Genomic DNA, 23,754 nt, shown 5'->3' on the forward strand with positions numbered 1-23,754 from the left:
ATGTTTCAAAAGGGGTTTGATTGATGGGAATACAGGGTTTCCCAGATGGAGGAGCTACCTGATCGATGTAATGGTAAGGAAGGAATACCTGGAGGTATATTTGACCTTTGTTTTGATGGAAGAAAATTCAAGCAGGTGAGAAAGGGTTGAAATGTGGATGAAATTACAAGTGAGACTGGTAAGAAGGAAATACATTTGTGGAATAAACCCAGATCCAGAAATATACACGAGGTCAGCGCAGACCACGTTTAGAAAAACCCAATTTCTGCATATTGCTTTTGACTGCAAATTGGCCCACGCTTTTAGTCTTGCGGAGCTGAAGATAATATATCTGATTTTTTTTATCTATTTATTTATTTATTTATTTATTTTTTTACACATTCTCAAGATTTTGGCCGCCCACATTCCTTGGGGTAGAGATCATCAGAAATTTCTAAGGTTATGCAAAGGCCTCACTGCATGTACACTGACTAAGCCAGTTGAAGGTTTAAGATTCTGTTAGCAACTGGTGACTCCAAGTCATCCTTATTCCAAGTCTTCTAGTTTAAGGAAAACTGTTCTCTGCCTCTGGAGATCTATACCATCTGTCTTCTGTGAATACTATGTTCACAGCAGAGCTAATGCATAGAGTGTTTTGCAAGGTCTACAGGTTTTTAATTAACCCAACCCATTAGTTACAAAAAATTTACAATGGCTTTATATTATCAAAAGAAGAAGATCAGTTCAGTTTTTCTGGGTTCCAGCTCATGTATCTAGGTGTTCCAGGAAATGAAGATATGGAAGGATTAACTAAAGAAGCTGCAGTTGTTTTACTTCCAAGGAAAGACTGTTCGGTACCCGTGACTGTTAGGCATTTGTTAATTAGATGCCCCAGTCTTGGGATCTCGGGCATCGATTCCCCTTTGAGCCTCGGGGCATGGATACACCCTTGCCAAGATCACACTTGCATATTCCTTGGTGAGGCGAGTGTCCTGGCCACTAGACTCTAATGCTTGTGTTTGTTGTGATCCAGGAGTACCCAAGATTGCCCTGTTCAGTACACCGACTACAGAGCCTCTGTAAGTCGCGCCTGGGAGAGGAAATGTGGAGATAACTGCTACATCTATCAGATAGCACGGTGATATTTCTTATCCCTCTCTCTCTCTCTCTCTCGCTTTCTTTCAGGGCGAGGTAACGGGTAGGGCAACGACTGAGAGGCTTAGAAAGATAAAAAAACTCCTATTATGATTGAAGTCCCCTCGATGTCCGAGTTTGTGCATCTCACGCGGTGCACTGTAGGCATTACGTAAGTGCATAGCAGCCTGTCGGTTCTCGGGCATTCCACTGAGGTGTGGGAGGTGTGTAATTCTGGTGAGAGAAGTTCACTCTCAACATGGTTCGGAAGTCGCGTAAAGCAGTTGGTCCCGTTGCCGAATAACTACTGGTTCCATGCAACGTAAAACCACCATACAAACAAACAAACAAACATAGCAGGCTGTCTTCGGCCCCTAGCTATAACCCCTTTCAATCCCTTTACTGTAGCTCCATTCGTATTCTTTCTTCCATCTTACTTTCCACTCTCATCTAACAGCCGATCCTTAGTGCAACTGCTTTGAGGTTTTCATCCTGTTCCACCTTTGTAACATCCTATCTCAATTTCTCTCTCTGCGCTGAGTGTCCTCATAGGTCCCAGTTCTTGGCCTAAGGTCCAACTGGCGTGTTCTATCTGTATTAGTTGACCAACAGAAAGAGGGCCCTGGATGTTCCTGTCGCATTCCAGTATAGAAATCATTCAGGTCGACAACTTGAGAATACTGAACTTTTTCTGCAGCAGTTACTAGCTGTCCTGCGAACTCTGGACTCGTATGACAAAAACGTTCCAGGAGAGGCCAAGAAAGGTGTCAGGGGAAGCGGAAAAATCACCAGGGAAGACATTTGCAGATGTTTTTCATATCTGTGAAGTCTTGCAGTGAGAAACGCGTGTACGTTTTGTAAGAATTTCTTCTAGTCATGGCTCTCGACAATGTGCGCAAATGTTTTGATAAAAGATCAGTCTCCAAACGTTCGAGATGCATTGTTGTTGCTATGTCATCATTAATGTCACTCGAGAACTAATAGCTAATCAACATGTCATCAGCATATCGGCAACTTATCGCATACGTATCACAAATGGGTTGAAAGCAAGTCAGTGACCGTAAGTGGAGATTGGACCTTTGGCAAATGCTGGTGATTGCATGAATTCGTCAACCAACAACAAGTCGTTGCAGTTGACGCAATGAAGAAGGTGACACCATTATGCGAGTTAGGGGAAATCGGACTGACTGCAAATTTCGGCGCGAAAGAAGCCGATCACGATTCAATGACTGACCTGTGCCGCAATCGGCATAGCCGACGGCGTAGTGGAATATCCCTGAAAAGACGAAAATCACCAGAGCCGACGTCATCCCGTCTTCTGATCTCTCCGGCACGAAATGCCCTCCACCACCGCAGGACCGCAGGAAGCAGACTAATTCAGAGTATCAATGAAACGTGTCTTGTAGCGTTGCCGGAATGAAGAGGATGTGAATCAACGAGATACTAGACCCTCTGACGCAAGATTACCGTCACTCGAAGGGTGTGGTTCCCAAACTGGGGTCCGCAGTATATTCTCTCTCTTCCATCTTCCTTCCCTCCATCTTACTTCCCTCCTGTCACAACTTTAAAAGCCTTTTTACTCTCAATTTCCCTTCCGGCGCTGAATGACCTCATGGGTTCCGGTGCTTGGCCTCTCCTTAATCTTATATTATTCCCTCTATCTCTCGTTGACTGTGTTTGTTCATTCTAAAGTACACATTGAAGTGTCTTTTAAAAGTCGAATAAGTGTTATTGATTGCGGTGTGGTCGAAAGACCAAACGAACTCGACCATTAGTTCCCTAACTTTTCCAGTACGTGACCCCTTTCAGTATAGTGCCAAACCTACCATGACCCCCACCTTTAGAAGCCTTCTGAAAATGTACTCGTTTCCTAATGGCGCTGATACATTTTAAACGTTGAATTCAAGATTAGTCACTGCAGAGAGAGCAATAATAAACAAAAATATCAAGCATAGGGAACGAAAATAGTCATCAAAAATTCCTTCAAAATCTTGGATCCTCCATGACCCCCAGAAAAAGGCTCGTGACCCCTTTTTGGGGGTCATGGCCCGCAGTTTGGGAACCCCTGAACTACATGAAGGGTGGACAGACGGAACTGGAGGAAGCCGAACGAGATTCCTGTAGTTTCCTTTGAAATCTTTGTTGAAAGTCAAGTGGTGGATATGAGCTCCTCCTTCTCAGGCAAAATGGTTAGGAAACTGTCTTCTAAGTTGCTTTCAGTTTAATGCTCTTGATGCTGCCCAATATTAGCGCATTAAAAGTAAAAACAAAGGACTCCGCATACAAACGAATGAGTCGTGAATAGTGAACTTGCTTTCGAAATATAACAAAATGAAAGGGTCAAGACGAAATTAATTTACTCAAAAATAAACTGTGTGTATTTTGATGTGGAAAATTGTTGATCCGAAATAAACTGGCGTATGAATTTTTATGTCATGCGATACAAAGCAGCGCCTTAGGATTTCGCCATTTTGGGGGGGCGCTGTAGCCCCACTAGCGTTAAACAGTATGGGGTTTATATTATACACCGAGGGACGTTTAAACATTTGTAAAGAAGACATAAAACCAGTGACAGTGAGAATACAGTGCCTTTGTACTCTCACCGCCCTTCAACAAAGCCTAAGGAGCGTGTGGCCTTACAGAGGGAAATCCTGTGGATAAGTTTATCATAGTCTTTATTTAAACACCGTCGTTCGAACAAAGACCAATAGATTTTCATACAAGGTTGTGTCAGTTGCTCTTGTCTGCTCATGTTTACTTTGGTTCAACGCGGACTTTTACTCCCGATGTGTCTGTGTATGAATGGAAGCTCCCATACTGTGTGTGTATATATATATATATATACTATATATATATATATATATATATATCTCGTCTCTCTCTCTCTCTCTCTCTCTCTCTCTCTCTCTCTCTCTCTCTCTCTCTCACACACATATTTATATATATATATATATGTATAATATATATATATTTTTATATATATATATATATATGATATATATTATATATATATATATATATATATATATATATATATATATATATATATATAATATATATATATATACATGACACAAGTTAATGCTTCAGCGGCCCTTTTCGTATCCTGTAACAAAAACTGAAAAACAAGTAAACTAGATCAACCTGCTGGACAATGCACGGACGCCAGGACCTCGTTATCGTCACGTGGCCGGATACTTTTTCGCAGTCTAATCTTTCAACCTTTTGTGTCTTTTTGTAGGAGAAATCTTTTAATCACTTGGCAGTTGACGTCATATTCAAGTTTACTCATGGGAGTGCTTATGATGAACGTATACCTTATTTTCTATTTTGATTACACCATTGTAGATTTACTTGGGAAACTCTCTTGAGTTTTGATTACGGTTTGATCGTTTTGTAATTACTATCGAAGTCAGTGTTGCCACACTCTCGGATTGGAATTATCGTACTGGCTCCTCAAAATTAAAAATATCGTACAAAATTGTAGATTTTATCGTAATTATTATCTTACACTGTTTTTGATATTTAACATATTTTTATAATTTAACAAAATAATGAATATATGTATGATTTCTTTGTAGTCATTAATATCTAGCAATTTACATAATTAAGAAAAAATACAAATGAAACATTTCGCTCTACAAAAACGAAAAAAAATGGAATTATGAATAATTAGTTAATGTTGTGGACAAATTATTACTATATTGTATTAACACTGTGGTAAAAAAAAAGTATACAGCTTAGAACGTTGCTTCTTTCCTTAATGTAAACCAAACTGATAACGAATTAACACTAAGATATGTGAGTGGATAGCCACTTATACATATCTCTAAACACCCCAAAACATCGAAAATCAAAATAGCATCGCTGAGTAGTAATTTAAAATAAATATATATAATTAAACATGACTGGTACTGATACCTATCCCATGATAAAGAAATTAATAACAATAATAATTGTAAAGTATATCTTTAAGAATCTTCTTCCAAATCAAATTCATGTTCTGTGATGTTGTGGAATAACTGTGCATGATTATTTATTCTGGAAAACATATGATTTGCAGGAGTAAAATGAATACATGACCCTCCTGAACCTTTGATGCAACTAGCAGAGAGAAGAGCCCCATTAACTGTCGTTGTTTTCAGCCTGTTTCTTTGTTTAGTTTTAAAGAGGTTAACTATTTTTATAGACACTTTTTTCCTCCTGGCCAGGTGCCCACGCCAGGCGGCCCGACCCGGTCTCCTCCCCACCAGGGGCCCCACCCCAAGGGACCAAACCGGTGTCCTCCCCACAGGAGGCCGGACCCAGTCTCCTCCCCATAGAGGGGCCCACATCTGACGACCTGACCTGGTCTCACCCACTTCGTCTAGGGGCCGGTTGACGTCCTCCGCCGCATCATCCCGTCCACCTGAGGTGGACCTTGCCTGCCCTTCCTAGGACTCGTGGCAGACAACGACAGCCCATCCCGGCAGAACCCATGGCAGGCCTCGCCCTCCTGTCCCGGGACACGGGGCGGACTCGCCCACTCGTCCCAGGATCCATGGCAGGCCTCGCCCACCCATCCCGGGACCTGTGGCGGACACGACCACCCATCCCAGGACCCGCACCGGTCCCGGCCTGCCTGTCCCGGGGCACCTGGCAGACATCGCCCGCCTGTTCCGGGTCCAGCCACCTGTCCTGAGACACCTGTGGACATCGCCCATCCCAGGACATGTGGCGGACATTGCCCGCCCATCCCGGGACCCTTGGTGCGTTCAGCCCATGGCGGGCCCGGCCCGGCCATCCCGGGTCACGTGGCGGACATTGCCTGCTCGTCCTGGGACCCGCAGCAGGCCCCGCCCTCCCGTCCCTGGACATGTGGCGGACAATGCCCGCCTGTCCCGGGACCCGCGGCAGGCGCAGCCTGCTCATTGCAGAACATGTGGCGGACATTGCCTACCCATCCTGGGACCCGCGGCAGGCTCGGCCCACCTGTCCCAGGGACAAGGGGGTGGGCGGAACATTTGCCCGGCCACCCGACGCCGTCCTGGTGACCCGCGGCGGGCCCGGCCTGCCCATCGCTGGACACGTGGTGGACATCGCCCGCTCGTCCCGGGACCAGTGGCCGACTGCCCAGCCTGACTGTCCCGGGACATGCGGCAGACATCACCCGCCCGGTCCAGGACCTGAGGCGGGCCTGCCCACCCCGGGACGTGTGGTGTACCTTTCCCTCCTTACTCGGGACCTGTAATGGGCCTCGGCCGCCAGTCCCTGCAAAGAGCAACATCTATACTATTCCTTAGAACCAGAATATGCCACTGAATCCTCTCAATTCTCCTAGGGGTTCTCTGAATCCTCTAGCTCTTGTCCTGGCACTCTGCAAATCTTACTGAATCCCCTGCTTCTTCTCTTGGCACCTCCATGAATCCTACTCAATTCTCTCAATTCTCCAGCGGCTTTTCTGAAGCCTGGTTCTTCTCCTGGCACCTACACAAATCCCCTCATTTTCTTCGCCGTTTTTATAATACCCCCTTTCCTTTCCCTTCCAGGAATCAATAAAACTAAGAAAACATTTTAACATTTATTTTCTTTCTAGTTCAATTTCCTTCAAGGATTAACAAAGCAAACTTATTACAAAATAAACATCAACGTTTCCATACCACTTCCCTCTGCAGGAACTGGAACCTCAACTTGAGGTCTTTCCGCTCAGTCGCGTAATTTTGTTCCTGGATGAGCCTTGCCATCCACGCCGCTTATGCCATCTTTAGCTGCAGGTCTTTCTCCTTCTGTCTTTGGAGTTTCTCGAATCTCTCAAGCAGGCAGTTTGCCTCTGCCAACTGTGCAATCACATCCCTTATCCTCTCACATAGGCCATCGTTTTTCTGCCCATTTCCTTCACGTTGTCCTTTAGCTGCTGATTTTCTTCTACCATCTTGAGGATCTTGTCTTCCAGCTGGCGTTTCCCCCTCTTCTTTTTATCGTTCCAGCTTCGAGCGAGGGGGCCTTGTCTTGCCAGGCTTGCTGTTGCAACACCTGAGTGATCTGGTTGGCACGAGTGCGTTTTTCCCTTCCGCCCGCCTTCTGCGTCTCTTCATAGTAGTCGAGCCTCTATTGCAGCTGAAGAATTGTCCTGTCCAAGTTCACCCGCTGCTCTCTCTGGCACGGGATGGCGTCTCGTAAGGCCGCAATTCTCTCTTTCAATTCCTTTTCCTTGGCCTGTTCAGCTTCATCATCATCAGTCAGGAGAGAAATTTCACCAGCGAATAGGCAGCCACAGCAAACAAGATGACTGATCTTCCGTATTTCGAACAACATCTGGACAACAACGTCCCAACAACAGCTGCTGCCAAAGCCAGGTAAGGCCACATTCTCTTGAGACTGAAATCCATATCTGAAGTATCCAGTTCATATACTCTCCTCTTTCTCTCTCGATTATTCGTTGATTTTCTATATTCCACGAGAGATACTTTGATTTATCAAAATATAGCAGGAATGATTCTGAAAGCTCTCTCTCTCTCTCTCTCTCTCTCTCTCTCTCTCTCTCTCTCTCTCTCTCTCTCTCTCTCTCTCTCATATCTTGCTGCTAAGGTCTGGAATTCTTCATTTGTTCTTTCATTTAGGTTTAAGGCTTTGCATTCAATATAGTTGAGAGAGAGAGAGAGAGAGAGAGAGAGAGAGAGAGAGAGAGAGAGAGAGAGAGAGAGACTGTATTTGTGTGTAGAAAAACTGTGTATTGTTATATTTACATATGACAGTGCATGTGAAATTACTTCGTTTGGAATAGGAAAGCTAATGTGTGCGTACCATTCTTCATGTATAATGCTCCAGTTGAGGTTTTTATTAATATTCTATCCATCTAGGTTTATATATATATATATATATAGGTATATATATATATATCTATATATATATATATATATAATATATATATTTTATAGATATATAGTGAATAATGTAGCAAAGAATAGTCACAGTTTAGACATGCTGTCTACGAACGAGGAACGCCGAAGTACACAGATGAATCAAAGGTACTAAAGCAGAACTGTACACACCTGAAAGGGACTATTGAGACCCATCACTCATGGCAATAGTGACTGCCCTTACGAATGCATACCGGGCATGCGCAAGTGTGTGCGCGTGTGTAATATACCCTTTTCAGAATCAGAACCCACAGATACAGGTTGCCATGGCAATGTTAGAATACCTCCTTGTATGCCTATTTCGCTCTTGTATTTTCACCCACCTAAAATACCTATACCTAAAATACCTATAGATCTACCAATACCTTTTCATTCACAAGACAACTGATGTCCAGTAAAATATAAATTAATTGATTTCTACCATACCCGTATCCTCCAGTTGTAAAATTGCTGCAGGAACTTAAGCGAAATTACTTGGTCTTAAAGACACTCAACAAACCATCTTGTATATAACCTCTTTCATACACTGTTAAATAAAATTACTGACGTTAATAGTTGTAAAACAGGAGTCTATAATGAATTTTTGCTTTGTCACCGACGTCGGACGGACGACTCACAAAACGGCCGAAACCGAAAGACTTCTGTTGAAATGCCATAGATGTAAACACACATACAAGAGAAGCTTCTATATTATTATGTGATGAAAAATCATTTACAGTAAAATTTAAGACGATAGATTACTTTCTGGTAGTATTATTAAAATGAATTTGCACTGGACTCATCATTCAGAAATCCCATGTATGCTGTAAAGAAGTGTAACAGGATGTTTTGCCTCGGCCACTGATTGGGTGTGACACACACACACACACACACACACACACACACACACACACAGTTTTCATGTTAAGCCAAAATGACAACTTTTTGAACGTTCTGTGAATTATCAGAAAATGCCTATTTCAACTTAAAATCGAGTAATAGTTGTTTTCTACGTTCTGTTTACGTCGTCCTGACCGGATCTCCCCAAGAGTGACATTTCAGAAATTCGTTGGTAAACAATTCCAACACTACCTTGGATGTCTAAAACTGAAAAAAAATATAACATACATATTGCATATAGCTACTGTTACAACCCTGATATAGAAATACATTACTATTGTTCTACTTTGTAAACAAGATCCGAAAAAGGGCAGCCAGGATCAGGAGAGTAACGCTATGCCTAAGTCATAAGTTATACCACCTGTAACGGAGTGAAGGAACAATAAAGCTGTTAGTACTTTACATAAAGTATGTATTTAAACCCCCTTAAGCCCGCAAAAGTATAAAGTTATGACAATTGTCTTCTTAGGCGTATACAGCAGCTTCAGGTTAGTTTTCACAAGAGCACAGCCAACGACGAAACCCCACTTGAAGAAGACTCATGAGGTTATAACCTTATGTTATTAGTTGTCAGTTGAATCATAAGCTATTTTTATTTGAAATTGACACCGGTTCAGCTATTTCCACATTAAAGTATGACGATATCAAGAATTAAATTGTACATTACTGAGTTGTAGAACTAAATTGCAGGGTTATAACCAAGTGCCAATTAAAGTATTTGGGAAGGTCAACGTTTCAAATTTTCTATACAAACAGCAAAATCATTCAGACGTTGAATTCATAATTGTTGGGTCAGACTTCCCAAGTAACTTGATTGGTAGGAATTTAATAGCTAAGTGCAATATAATTAATGTCCATCAGTTAAATATAAAAGATTTTGTGGAAAACTATAATGTAGATAGTTTGAAACCTATTAAGAACTGTCAAGCCTGATTGTATCCTAAAGTTGGTCATGTTCCTGTTTTTCAGAAGGTCTGCACGGTGCCACTGACGTTATGCAGTGAGGTTGAGAGTGCGCTGCAAGAGCTTGAAAAAAATAAGATTGTAGAAAGAGTAGAATTCTCAGATTATGCCTCACCAATTGTTACTGTCAGGAAGCGGAATGGATCCCTTAGGGTTTGTGGGGATTTTCGTAAAATAAATGAAATTCTTCATGAATCTAAAGTCCCATTACCTAATATGTCAGAATTAATTTCCAATGTGTCTGGATATAAGTATTATATCACACTTGATCTCAAGAATGCTTATTTGCAAATGGAAGTTACTCCAGAAGACCATAAATATTTGGTAATTAACACACATTTGGGTCTATATAGATATTTACGGTTACCATTTGGTATCCATTTTTGCTCCTGCAATATTTCAGAAGTTCATTTCCCAATTCTTAGCTTCTTATGATTTTGCTTATCCATATCTGGATGATATTGTTATAGGTGGAGACTCACCAGCTGAACATGATAAACGTGTAACTAGCAGAGAGAAGAGCCCATTAACTGTCCTTGTTTTCAGTCTGTTTCTTTGTTTAGTTTTAATGAGGTTAACTCTACTAAACACTTGTTCGCATTCAGCATTAGAGTGCGGCAAGCAAAGAGCATTAGAGCTAGATTGGCTAGGTCTGAAAAACTAGACTCTTTTTGGGACACTTCTCCCCAGAACTTATCAGGTGACTCATTAACGAAATGTCTAAGTTCATGTTGCAATATGGGAAACAGTCTCCATTGATCATCCAGCTTTTGAAGTAGTGAGTGGTCATCTGGGGGTACAACCAGAGGAAGCTCAGATGCAAGAGGGAATAAGGAGCGAATTCTTTCTCTGAATTCTGATGAGAGAGCAATTTTTGGACAGAGACAGTTTAACTTTGACAGGACACCACTGAAATTATACTTCTTTTTTTTATTTCTGTGCATGCCACTACAAGGAAACTTCTACACTTCTGAAAAAACTCCTGCTATTGAGCTTTCTTTTCCTGTAATGAGGGTTTTTTTAATCCCTGCATAACTTTAACTCCTAGGTACATTTGGCTGTCACTAAGATGCCTGTCATGTCTTTCAGGATTTACAGTATTTAGATCAGTTTTCATTACGTAGGTCCTGTCCATAAATGAGAGAAGGAGGTCTCTGAATAGCATGGACACTTTATCATGGAGAACTGTTATTACTGCTTTATCTGACTGGGAAAAATTGTTTGAACTCAGTAAACTTTGGAAGAACCCAGTCAAGGAACATAAATATAACTTCATGATTGATGATGTCTGTTAAAAACTGGCATCACAACATCTAGGTTATTTACATCATGAAATACTTCATGAAAGGATCATGAAGGGAGTTGATAATCAACTCTGTTGCTAATAGTTTCTCAGTAAGCCACTTCTCCGAGAAAAATAGCTTCAGTGCCTCCCACTGTTCCAATAGCCTTTGAACCACATTACAATTGGAGACAAGCGGCGGCAAGCCATGCACGGACTGAAATAATTTTTTTTTCTTAGAGATTAGCCTGTTTCATGGAGGAGTTCACCGACCACTTATATTTGTAATTATATACTTATCACCACCTTAGAATTACTGTACAAACCGTACAATAATGGAAAATGCTATTGTACATCGTACCAAGGCCGTACGTGTGGCAACACTGATCGAAGTATTCCGTCTGCAAGAAAATGCCAAGAGGAAGGATTGCTTCTCCAGAGTTCCTTAGTGCTTATGTAGCGTTGTATTGGTGAGAAGTGGGATATCCTCTTTTAGCCCATCGAATATTCTCACACCCTCTTTGTGGCAAACATTTTTGTAGCACCTGCAGGGGCTAGAAGTACTACAGGGGTTGAGACAAGACTGCAACTTTGCATAGATCAGATTAAAGACTGGGCAGGCATGAATGGCTCCAGTTTTAAGACAAGCAAGGCTGTTATAATTTACACCCAGATCCAGACTTTCGCATCTAAGGTCAACAAACGTCACTCGGGTAGAATACAGAAAGTGTTTGGGAGTGATATTAGACCGTAGACTAACATGGGCTTCTGTTTTGAACAATTTCGAAGAGACATGTCTTATAGTATTGAATATTTTAAAGGCATTGGTCTGCATGTCTTGGAATTCTCCTTGCCGCCGCCAGCCCACACCAGACAAGACCTCTTTCTTTTTAAACTCCACTGGGGCCACATCAGCTAGACGTTCCTGGGATGAACTTGACTCCAAACCTCACTACCAGAACTGGACACTGGTGGGAAACCGAAAAGGTCGACCTTTTCAGTGAAATTCAGCTGCACTGTCTACCGATGGACATCCATGCCACTCTTCCTGGTGCCAACGGCACACCCTAGGTGGACCCACTTAGAAAGTTGGATGAATTGCTGGAGATCTCCAAGGCTTCACGACATACCTCCCATGCAGTTTGGGAGGCCAAAGATGGCCAGGGCGAGGGTCATGAACAGTTAACACCATGCAAGGGTGGCTGTACAAAGCATAAAAGAAAGGTTGTCCCCAGCTGCCTGTATGGTGCATCTACCATCAGGCATTTGAGAAAGTATCCAGGAACTTATTCCTAATTGTAGCTGGAGATGAATTGTCTAGGGAACCACCCAGAATTAATGGTGGCGGCCGCCAATACCAGCAGATATCCACTTTACCAGATTTTACTTAGCTGACATTACCTCCAACAAGAAGTTTCTAGTGAACAAGATCACCAAGTCCTTACCACCCACATCGAAGGATGACTGCTGATGGCCACCAGACACTATCTGCACCTAGTGGCCTCCTGTGGTTGCTCCTTAGTGTCCTGCTCCCATCAGGACCTCATCCTCAACCTAATGGGAAGATAATGAAATTGAAAGTTTATTATCACCATCGTTTAGATTCCTCTACTGGGTGCCAGCTCGTGTGCGGACACTGAAGGCTTCTGGTGGACATCACTCATCACGGCCCCCTGAACCTGTCCTCCTCCCAAATTACCAATGAGTAGATTTCGATTTCAATCTGTTGACCGTTCTGTAATCTCCCTACCTTTTTTGTATTCCCTTATGACTTGTACCCACCATATTTATAGGCCCTTGCTTCTGAGTATCTTTGTTGCTGTGACCATGTCTTGGTAATAAGACTAAAGTACATGGCATCTCCAGTGTTTCAATTTTCCTTCGTGGCTGTAACTTTGTATAATCACGCATTTCATTTCTTCGTGATCTACAATCAAGTATATATATATATATATATATATATATATATATATATATATATATATATATCTATATATAATATATATATATATATATATATATATATATACACACACCTATATATGAACGAATACCTATATTCATCCATCTGATAAAAAGTATATTATCCCTTACATATGTTGTAACAAACACCTCTTTGTTCATTCATATTTGTTAACGATGGTCAACACGAAATATACCTTTGCATTGGTAGATTTCGCCTTATGAAATGAGAATGAGCAAATATTGTCAGACCATAAGATAAAAACTAATATGAATCAGTTAGTGCTTTTCGTGTCGAATAGACTGATGAGTTGAACACACTTTTCTCGTATTAAATTATTCATACACTGGGGGGTGGGCGGTTGTAATTCTTCATACATTTTGGGTGCACTGGAACAGCAAACACTGCAGAGAAATGCTGTTCTACGGACTCACTGACGACATTAAGAATTTCGTTGGTCACCTTACATGATCTAATGTTACTGACGATTGAATCGAACTGTGTGTGTCGCTTGGTAATCCTGACCCCGATATTTTTAGGAGCAGGTGCCATGCGGCAAGAGCCTTACCTACTCTTCCATTATAGCAATGATTCCATGCTTAGTAAAGTCCAAAATGCTAATGCTAATCCCTAATTTTCAAAACTTGCTTATTGATGCACCAAGCAAATAAGGACCACCACCATTTTTGGGGTCGGATTCTGATTCCGTTACCTCAGATGAAATGTAATAGGGGGCCATGATTTCAACAATATTAAGAAATCTTGTTGATAATTTAGTTTACAGACTATTGATGTGTTTTAAAAAAAAGAGAACGAACCTTGTAGAATCTGTCTTGTGTCATCTAAATGTTGTCAGCAAAATGTATTTATACATAAGTGTAATTATTCCCTCAAAGAAATAATTGCAGCTAAGCATGAGAGGCGAAAGGAATGTCTTCCTTCCAGACAACTGTCGTAATGCCTACGAAGACTTCCTTTCAAAAGAATCGTTCCCTATCATGCATTGCAGGACGAGAGAATGTAGAATGTACTACGAAAGTACTTGTTCCAAGTCCCTGTTTCACTTACCTTTCTAACGTGGGCTTAAGGATATTCTCAAGTACGTGTTCGAAATAAACATACAAATTTACATATGTGTTTCTGTCTGTATATATATATATATATATATATATATATATATATATATATATATATATATATATATATAATATATATATATATCAATAGAAGGATCCACAGTAATATCCTTGTTTATCCAAGTTTTTTTTTTATTAACAAATGTCTTTCTAGAAGAATGTTTTGTAATCCAAGGGAACGCTGTTCGACTACTAATTTTAAATGCCTTCCCCTTCCGTATAATCATGACCTGAAAAAAGTTTCTAATCTTAGAAAAGAAGGACACGATTATAACTCGTAAAAATAAAATTATCAAAAACAGTTGCAGAAAACCAAACACCGATGTTGGAGTCTATGCTATAGGATGTAAAAATTGTGACAAATGCTATATTGGTGAAAGCGGTCGTTCCCTGGACCAGAGGAAACGTGAACACATTGCAGCTTGCCGTTTGGGCAACGTTTACAGCGCCATTGCCAAGCATACTTGGGATTCTGACCATGCCATCGACTTCAAAGGAGGAAAAATTATGTATAAGAGTGCGGATAGGACCACTAGGAGAATTGTGGAAGGGGCTCTCATCACTTTGAATGACACCTTTGAGGGGAATACTGGAATAATGAACATTTTACTTTTGAGTGAAGAAATTTGCAAAAGGGCCAGAATTAAGAACTTCAGAAATGTGTACAGCCTCCTTCAATCTGATAATGTAGATAACCATCCTTCGCCCGTTTCAGAGTCTGATCTACAAACTACCATTTTGGCTAACGACCCTCAAAAAGTCATTCAGAAAGAGACCGGCGCTTTGTCCCGCCTCGCAGATCACAGAGAATTATGGAAAGGAATACGACCCAATGACTTGTTCGCATATTTTAACCTGTTAATTTTTTTTTTGTCTGCTTGTTTATGTTTATTTGGATTTCCTCACCAATACCATGTCTCATTTAGTGATCAGTCCACAGGAGGATGGACGAAAGCTTTAAGCTTTGTATATATTTCCATAAATATATTTTATCTGGATAAACAGGGATATTACTGTGGATCCTTCTATTGATTTCTTAGAAGCACGATACGGTGTTTTTGTATTGCATATATATATTATATATTATATATATATATATATATAGTATATATATATATATATATCTATATATATATATATATATATATATATATATATATATATCTATATATATGCATGCACGTATGTATGAATATCTGAAAGCTCCTGTAATTTCACTTTCATATGCATTCAAATAAGCAAACAATATGCTCATGTACTTTAGTATATAAGAATTTATAAATAATATTGCAAGTGTGTGTGTTTATGAAGGAGTGTTACGTTATACATATGCCAAGATTTTTATGAAATTACAATATTAAAATATTGAGTAAATAAAGAAAAAAAATCGGACAGGGCGCTAATCTGTTCACACCAATGCCCAGTGGCAGGAAATCCTGCTACAGTAAAATCTTTTGTTCTTGTCAGCTTTCAAAATAAGGTTACAGCGTTCTCTGCTGTATAATTCAAGAGCTTCATCCGTGGATCATTGCATTCCACCATAATTATTTGTAAACGGTTTATAGCAAGAAGAAGACACGACGACTTACATTTTTTATTTTACAAGGCGTTGATGCCATTGATTCTGACCTCTTCACTCACTGAAGTTTAAAAAAAAACAGTCTTATATTTAGTGACCTTCTAGAATATAGGTCAGCCAGCAACAAGATTCGATAGGTTTGTCATTATCCAAATAGCTAGTGATTCTCTGAACTTCCAAGTATTTTGTATGAACCAGGTTGAGTTAGTTGGAGGGATTTCTTGCCACTGGGCATTAATGGGTGAAAGCAACCAAGGACGACGCCCTTGCTGATGCCTCTGGACCAGAAACACCTACAGAAGCAATCAATCAACCGTACCACCAAACCCCTAGGTCTCTTCAGTTGAAAATTAACACAGCTAGAGAAAAAATATAGCATTTTCGACAAAGAACTCGCCTTTCACCTGATTACGGGAATTTTTCATCACATATTTAAGGGTACATCCATCACCAACCACTTGTCCAGTGCCTAACCTGTAAAGGAAAAGCCCTGTAGCAGACTCCCTATCATGGATAGAAATAAATGAGGTTCGGCTGGGTATAAACTAAGAAGAACTGACAGGTGCTTAACAAGAAGATTCCGAAACAAAAACTTGTGCTGCCGTAAGTCTGAATTGGAAAAATGTCCCCTTTAGTGACATGGTGTGAATGAGCATTCCTCTGCAATGCCAGCATGGGCTCTCCATGTCGCCTTGTGTCCAGATCTTTAAAAGAAATAAAGGATCAATTTTATACAGGAATTTGCCACTTCGTTTAGAAGATCAACAGCTGAATTAACTAGAGAGACAAAAATCTATATGGCACAGAGCTAAGAGGCGTAAAAACATGGGCGAAACAGTGTATCAGTTGCCAAAAAAACAAATTAGCCTGCCTCATGGAATCTGGCATCGACTGGTTTGGATATCTCCACGTCGACGTATTATGACCTCTTTTCCTTCCTACAGGTTCGGATATATCTTCACAGGCAATCATGAAGACAGAAGCAGCAGTAAGGGCCCTTACTAAAGCACCTCTCAGTGGTTTGGCCAACTGTTTCAGAATCATAACCTCAGATAGAAGGTAAGCTTTCACTGTAGGAATATGCACCACCTTGCCAAAATGATGGCATCCAATGTACACCACACCTAACTGCCAATGGTATGTCATAAAGAACTCAATGGACCAAACTTGAGGTAGCACTCATAATCAAGTGTAAAGGCCCCAGCTGGAGGGCACAACTATTCCTGGTCCTCCTTGACCAATGCATTGGCTCAGAAGAAATAAGTCTGTGTAAGAAAATCTTACCAGCTAGCAACGACAGTCGCTTAGAAGAATCGTCGAGGCTTACAGAGGGTAGTCCAACCCTGCACACAAACATACAAAACAACAAAGAAGCTACACAATTCTCTAGCACCTTCTGGTTCATCTTGATGCTGAAATGACAGGCACAAGCCCCCCATAGACCCTCCATACAGGTGACTGTACCCAGTTATTGATTATCGAGACAAAGCATTCAGGATAATGATACATTTCCATGAGGACTGGGTACTCATCAACAGGCTGAAGCTGGTCAACTCTGTGGGATGACAAGATCCGCTACCCTACTCAACCTCTCCAAGTTATGGTGGCAGATCTAACCACCACATAAACTCAACACTAAAAATTGATCGACCAACACTAAAAATCGATCGGTGAAAAAAAAAAAAAAAAGGAGTATCCCAGCCGTACCATCATAGCATCCTTGAATGCAAAACACTCAGTAAGGATGTGTAGCAGTTGTGTGTATACATACAATTCATTAGTACAATACCTGCTCTTTTTATACCCTAACTTATTAATGTTATGTTATGTATGTACATATTTGTACCTGCCACTTACCTTAGTGATGATGTTGAGCATTTGCAAATTCCATCGTCAAAACATTATCAACCATTTTCTTTCTTTGTAAAGGTTTTAATTAGCTACATTTTTGTGTGCCTTATTACCTTATGATTATGGGTGGGGAGCAATCACGTATTCTTGCATAAGGTACAGCAAAAATTCCATACAAAATCCAAGCTGGCATGCAACACGTGCCGCTTTCCAAATGTATCGTTTGTCTTTGTCTTTGTTGATCTCGTAGGGGGGCGGGAGTGCCGTCAGTGCACCTCATGTGGTGTACTGTAGGCATTACTTAGGTTATTGGCAGAATCACTTCGGCCCCTAGCTGCAACCCCATTCATTCCTTTAACTGTGGTTCGGTTTCATGTTCTCTATCTTCCAACTTACTTTCCACCCTCTCTAACAACTGATTCATAGTGCAGATGCAAGGTTTTCCTCTTGTTACACCTTTCAAAACTTTTTACTGCCAATTTCTGTTTCCATTTGCCCTTGCCAATGGGGGAGTCCTGTAGATGTCGAGCTTTGCTGCCGAACCCATGGTTAAACGGCAAGTTCGGCAGCCAGTCACGAAGCACCATCACAGTCGCGTGCTTGTGCTCACTGGTCTCACCTGGCCCAGGTCATCACCGGGTCAAATTTCAAAAACAAATCAGTTCACTCCGGGCATTGTGTTGTATGAGTTAGCCTCTACTATGAAAGTGCAGCTGATTTGACTTTTGTTGGACGAGGCACTGAAGTTTTTAACCTACTTTGTATGATGCCATTGTCTGTGATTCTATGGGAAGTGGGTTATTGTAGCGTAACTGTTATGTTTTCTGAAGTGATTTCCTTTTGTTGGGAAGAATATTTTGTTCTTGTAATATCTCTTATTTGTCTCCTCTTCCTTTTCTATCACCTCTTCCCTCAGGCTCTGGATAAGATAATGAGAGGGTACAAATGATAGGTCTAGGTAAGATATGGGTATAAAAGATGGCTCTTTGTAAGATAAGGGTATAAATGATGGATCTGGGTAAGATAAGGGTATAAATTAGGGCTCTAGATAAGATAAAGGTATAAATGATGGTTCTGGGTAAGATAAGGGTATAATTGAGGGCTCGGGGTAAGATAAGGGTATAAATGATGGCTCGGGGTAAGAATTAAATAAAGGTATAAAAATGAGGCTCTAGGTTTGGTAAGAAACGGGGTCTAAGTTGAGGGATCTTGGTCGGAAAGGGTTATAAATTGGGGAGGGCTCTGGGGGTAAGAAAAGGTTATAAATGAGCGCTCTGGGTAAGAAAACGGTATAAGTGAAGGCTCGGGGTAAGATAAAGGTATAAGTGAGGGCTCTTGGTAAGATAAGGGTATAAGTGAGGGCTCTGGGTAAGATAAGTGTATAAATTAGGGCTCTAGGTAAGAGAAGGGTATAAATGAGGGCTCTGGGGGTAAGAAAAGGTTATAAATGAGCGCTCTGGGTAAGAAAACGGTATAAGTGAAGGCTCGGGGTAACATAAAGGTATAAGTGAGGGCTCTTGGTTAAGATAAGGGTAAATTAAGTGATGGGCTCTGGGTTATAAATAAGTGGTATAAATTTAATGGGCCTCTAGGTAAGATAAAGGTATAAATGGTGGATCTGGGTTAGATAAGGGTATAAGTGAGGGCTCTGGGAAAGGTAAAGGTATAAATGGTGGATCTGGGTCAGATAAGGGTATAAGTGAGGGCTCTGGGAAAGGTAAAGGTATAAATGGTAGATCTTGGTCAGATAAGGGTATAAATGAGGGCTATGGGTAAGATAAGGGTATAAGTGAGGGCTCTTGGTAAGATAAAGGTATATAAGTGAGGGCTCTGGGTAAGATAAAGGTATAAATGAGTGCTCTGGGTAAGATAAGGGTATAAGTGAGGGCTGGGTAAGATAAGGGTATAAGTGAGGGCTTGGTAAGATAAAGGTATATAAATAAGGGCTCTGGGTAAGATAAAGTATATAAAGTGAGGGCTCTGCATAAGGTATAAACGTTGGTCCGCGCGTGATAACAAGGGTATAAATGATACAAACACATACTGATAGAAATACTTTAATGTATCTTTACATATCTACACTGGAAATTTTGTAGGACTAGCACGAGCTGAATGAAACTGAGAACCATAAATCCTAAATGGAACTTAATCTGTACCTTTTAAGTACTACAAAGATAATAAAGTCTTAATTATGGAAGCATATGAGGAATATAAACCTATTGGAGAACTTGTGTCCCTCGAGTTTCAAAGAAATGTGAAGTAACGATTTCCAGTTGAAAGAATTCAGTTCAACTGTAATATAAATTACATTATGTACAAAGAATGGTCAATCGAGTTTTTGACCTCTTTTGCGAAATTGATGAAAATGAAGTTAATTTGGTGAAGGAGATAGCAGGACTGGTGCATGACTTGTACATTTTGATGGAAGCAGAAAGATAAAAAGGACAGACTCTGAAGAAGTGCATTTTTCGTGAGCGAACAAAAAGAAAACGTGATTCATCGTGGAATTTATACAAGAATGTCAGACGGGTCTCTGTTTCTAAATAGTCTCTTTTAGCCTTTCCTCAATTCATTCATCATCATTAAGGACAAATTGTGAATGGAAAATGGCATCCACTCTCATTTGCCCGTCACGTATTGGTTTAATGCTCGAATCACTTTGGTTGACCTGTTTTTTTGGTAATTGTCAGGGATAACTATGTCACTGTGCATATGACAGACTCAGACCACTGAAGAAAAAGAAGAAGAATTCATTCTTGCCTACCTTTGTGGTTTGTGCAATATCCGTTTCTCACTGTTATAATCACACCTGCCCCCAAACCCCTTTCACCCAGGCCAACCCACAATGACCCTGACGGAGTGATCAAGATCAGAGGGTATGGACTTCTAGAGCAAATTCAGTTTTTCGCCAAAAACGCTCTCACGTGCCCAGTTGCCCTTGTAAGGCAAGGTGTGTGTCATCCTGAACCCTTTACTGAGAATCGAGTATTTATCTATTTAATCTCTCTTGAGGATAAGTGTCTTAGAGGAAATAGGAGCTGAATTTGTGATTGACTTGGAATTCTAACAGTTGGAGATACAGTGTCCAGGCGAAGGTCTATAGATAGAGAATACAGGCAGCAAGGAAGCCTTTCAAATTCGTACGTCATCCAAGGATGACGTCGACTCTACTAAGCTTCGGAGTTTCTGTGGTTCATGTACAATATCGCACGGATACTGGACAGAAATAAAAAAGAAATGAGGTATTTATATAGGTTTGAGATTTCACCGTGAACGACTGTGCACTACATCTCTTGGAGAGGCAGAAATATTCTGTGTAAATGTTAAGCGGTAGGTGTTGGTCACTTCTCAATTGTCATGTGTGGTACCGAGTCAGATTTCCACCGGTTTATACTACCCGTCTCAGTTATCTTCATAGTAAAATAAATATATGTTTATTTAGATAATATGCATGTATTAGAGATCAATTTAATTTGATTTAAGAACCTACCAGCCGTAGATCGGTGTTTTTTCAGCGTCTGAAATTATCACAAGCTGTCGTGTGGTTTTAAGTACAAGATCTGTAAATGTTCGACAAGATTAGGTCAAGTTTGTGATTGCACTTTCCCAGTGTCAGTTGCCTGGTGTTTCGTGCTTCAAACGAATCATCTGGCCTTGTTTGAATTATTTGAAAGGTCGATGTGCATTCCCAGTTATCTAGTAATTTCTAACATAGTTCTTACTGATCTACTTGAAGATATATTGCATAGTATGAAAGTCTTGTATTAACTCAGTTTGAATTGTTGAAGATTTATCATTATATATTTTTAATTTTTAGCTTTTTATCAGCGGTTTACTTCACTGTATTGTTTTCATCTCTTGTACAGAATCATTTAATTTTAAACTTTTCATGTTTCTGGAATTCTGGCCTGTTTTTAAATACTGTGTAAGTTTGTGGTTTACTTCATGTTTATGTTTTGATTATCAAAGTATTTTCATAATAGTGTATTTACTTACTACCTCTGAAAGTCTTGAAATTCTTCTCGGAATATTTTGCAAGTTTGTATATATTTTCCTCTTAAGTCGAGAACACGTGCAGCATTCTGTGTTTGTGGACTTGGCAGCTCCAGATGATGACATCTTATTGTTCTCAAGGACTGCCTAATTCTGCTCTGTATTTATGGTTAATGGTTGATTTCGTCTCTAAATATTCTTCTGTGCAAGCACATCTGTTGTAAAGATTCCCATTTCCCAAGGAACATGCCCCAAAATAATCTTTTCAGTGCAACAGAGGTGGGTGGGGCATTTGGTCTGTCATAGGACATCGTTCTGTGGCACCTCTCTCATCCGAGCGTCGCTTCGATGGGCTCTGGCAGTTCCGGGATACAAGGGGGGAAGCTGAGCCCTTGGAAGGCCAGCTGCATGAGGGACTCTGTGGAGAGCACCTGGTAGTTGGAAGTGGAAGAGAGGAGGTTCGTCAAGAAGGTCAACGGCGACACCTTCCCGTCTTCGTTGGCGCTGGTGCCGAAGCCCATCTCCCCAATTTAACCCCGGCAGCGTCCTCCACCGCCTCGAGGACGAGTCGGCCTAGGGTCCGTCGCGATAGGTTCTGGAGAAAAAGAGGGAAAGTCATGTCACTTGTTTATCACGCTACTTCTACCTTCTTCGTAAACCTCTTAAGTTAATTCGGTATATATATATAACTTGTAAGTAATGATGGAAAGATTTATCCCCTAAAAGTCTAAGAAACGAATGATTTTCATTGCAATAGAGACGTGAAAGGTAATGTACATCACATCTTGATCGATATTTGGAAACTATTTGCAGCGACAACAAAACCAGGAGCACTTATCAAATGATAATGATGAGTTTACGTGTGGAGATTTGATCTCATGAAATAATGCCACCTGCAAAGTGTTTTCTGAATGAATGAACTGGTTCGTTTCTTTAGTTGCTCTTTGACAATGGCTCCCTTAAAGTGAAAGTTGAAGCTGCCTTTAGATATGATTTTGGGAAGCAAAGGGATAGGATGAATCAAGTTGTGCTGGGAAACATCTGTGTTGGCTGCTTTAAATAATTCGTGGTGACTTTCACCTTTCATCTTTCAGTAAATCATGGCAGTCGCTTCTGATGCTTCGAACTCAGGGGAACTGGAATGATGCGGCACTAGCATTTTTTAAACATTTTTTGTATTTGTATAGATTTTTAGCGTTATGCCAAGCACTGGGGCAACTAAGACCATTCAGCGCTGAAACGGAAATTGCCAGTAAAAGGTTCGAAAGGTGCAACAGGAGGAAAACCTCAAAGCAGTTGCACTATGAATCAACTGTTAGGAGAGGGTGGAAAGTAAGACGGAAGAAAGAGGATATGAACAGAGGTACAATAAAAGGAATGAGAGTGGTTGCAGCCAGGGGCCGAAGGGACGCTGCAAAGAACCTTAAGTGATGCCTACATTGCACCGAATGAGGTGCACTAACGGCGCTACCCCCTACGGGGTCACTGGCACTTTGTGGAACATTTCTTCTGTGAACACCCACGAGTCTCATCTTTGTGAAAGTCACTGTATAATTTCCATTGTATTTTGTATGTATGAACTAATGCCCTATCTCCTATACCATGATTATCATACACTGTAGACATTACGTAGGGTCCTTTGCGCCGTCCCTTCGGCCCCTAGCTGCAACCCCTTTCATTCCTTCTACTGTACCTCTGTTCATATTCTCTTTCTTCCATCTTACTTTCCAACCTCTCCTAACAGTTGATTCATAATGCAACTGCTTTGAGGTTTTCCTCCTGTTGCACCTTTCAAACCTTTTACTGGCAATTTCCGTTTTAGCGCTGATTGGCCTTAGTTGCCCCAATGCTTGGCATAATGCCAGAAATCTATATAACTAAAAAAATGAAAAAAAATGCCAGTGCCCACATTATTCCAGTTCCCCTAACAATTGTGTCATAGCGCAGCTGCGAGGCTTTCCATCTGCTACACCCTTCAGATATTCTATTCTGTTCTATTTTTCCCTGTAAACCAGGGGTGTCAAACTGAAATCCTTTCGAGGGCCAATTATGCACTTGGTTATGGGCTCGAGGGCCATCAAAGATTTGGTAATTAC

General features: G+C 40.8%; 2 protein-coding genes across 2 annotated transcripts in view; one reads left to right on the forward strand and one right to left on the reverse strand.

Moving 5' to 3' along the window:
- Positions 1 to 23,754, forward strand: part of LOC135212153 (RNA-binding protein 7-like) — a 340,935-nt gene that overhangs the window by 28,376 nt on the left and 288,805 nt on the right. The gene's annotated exons all lie outside the window — the stretch shown is intronic.
- The window catches only part of LOC135212152 (uncharacterized), a 246,450-nt gene continuing 242,402 nt past the window's right edge, over positions 19,707 to 23,754 (reverse strand). The window contains exon 7 of the mRNA XM_064245570.1: positions 19,707 to 22,253. Within this exon, the coding sequence (XP_064101640.1) occupies positions 22,131 to 22,253 (123 nt within the window). The 3' untranslated portion in view covers positions 19,707 to 22,130. The remainder of the gene's footprint in view (positions 22,254 to 23,754) is intronic.

This window comes from Macrobrachium nipponense, chromosome 40, assembly GCF_015104395.2.
Source record: "Macrobrachium nipponense isolate FS-2020 chromosome 40, ASM1510439v2, whole genome shotgun sequence".
Classification (NCBI taxonomy): Eukaryota; Metazoa; Arthropoda; class Malacostraca; order Decapoda; family Palaemonidae; genus Macrobrachium; species Macrobrachium nipponense.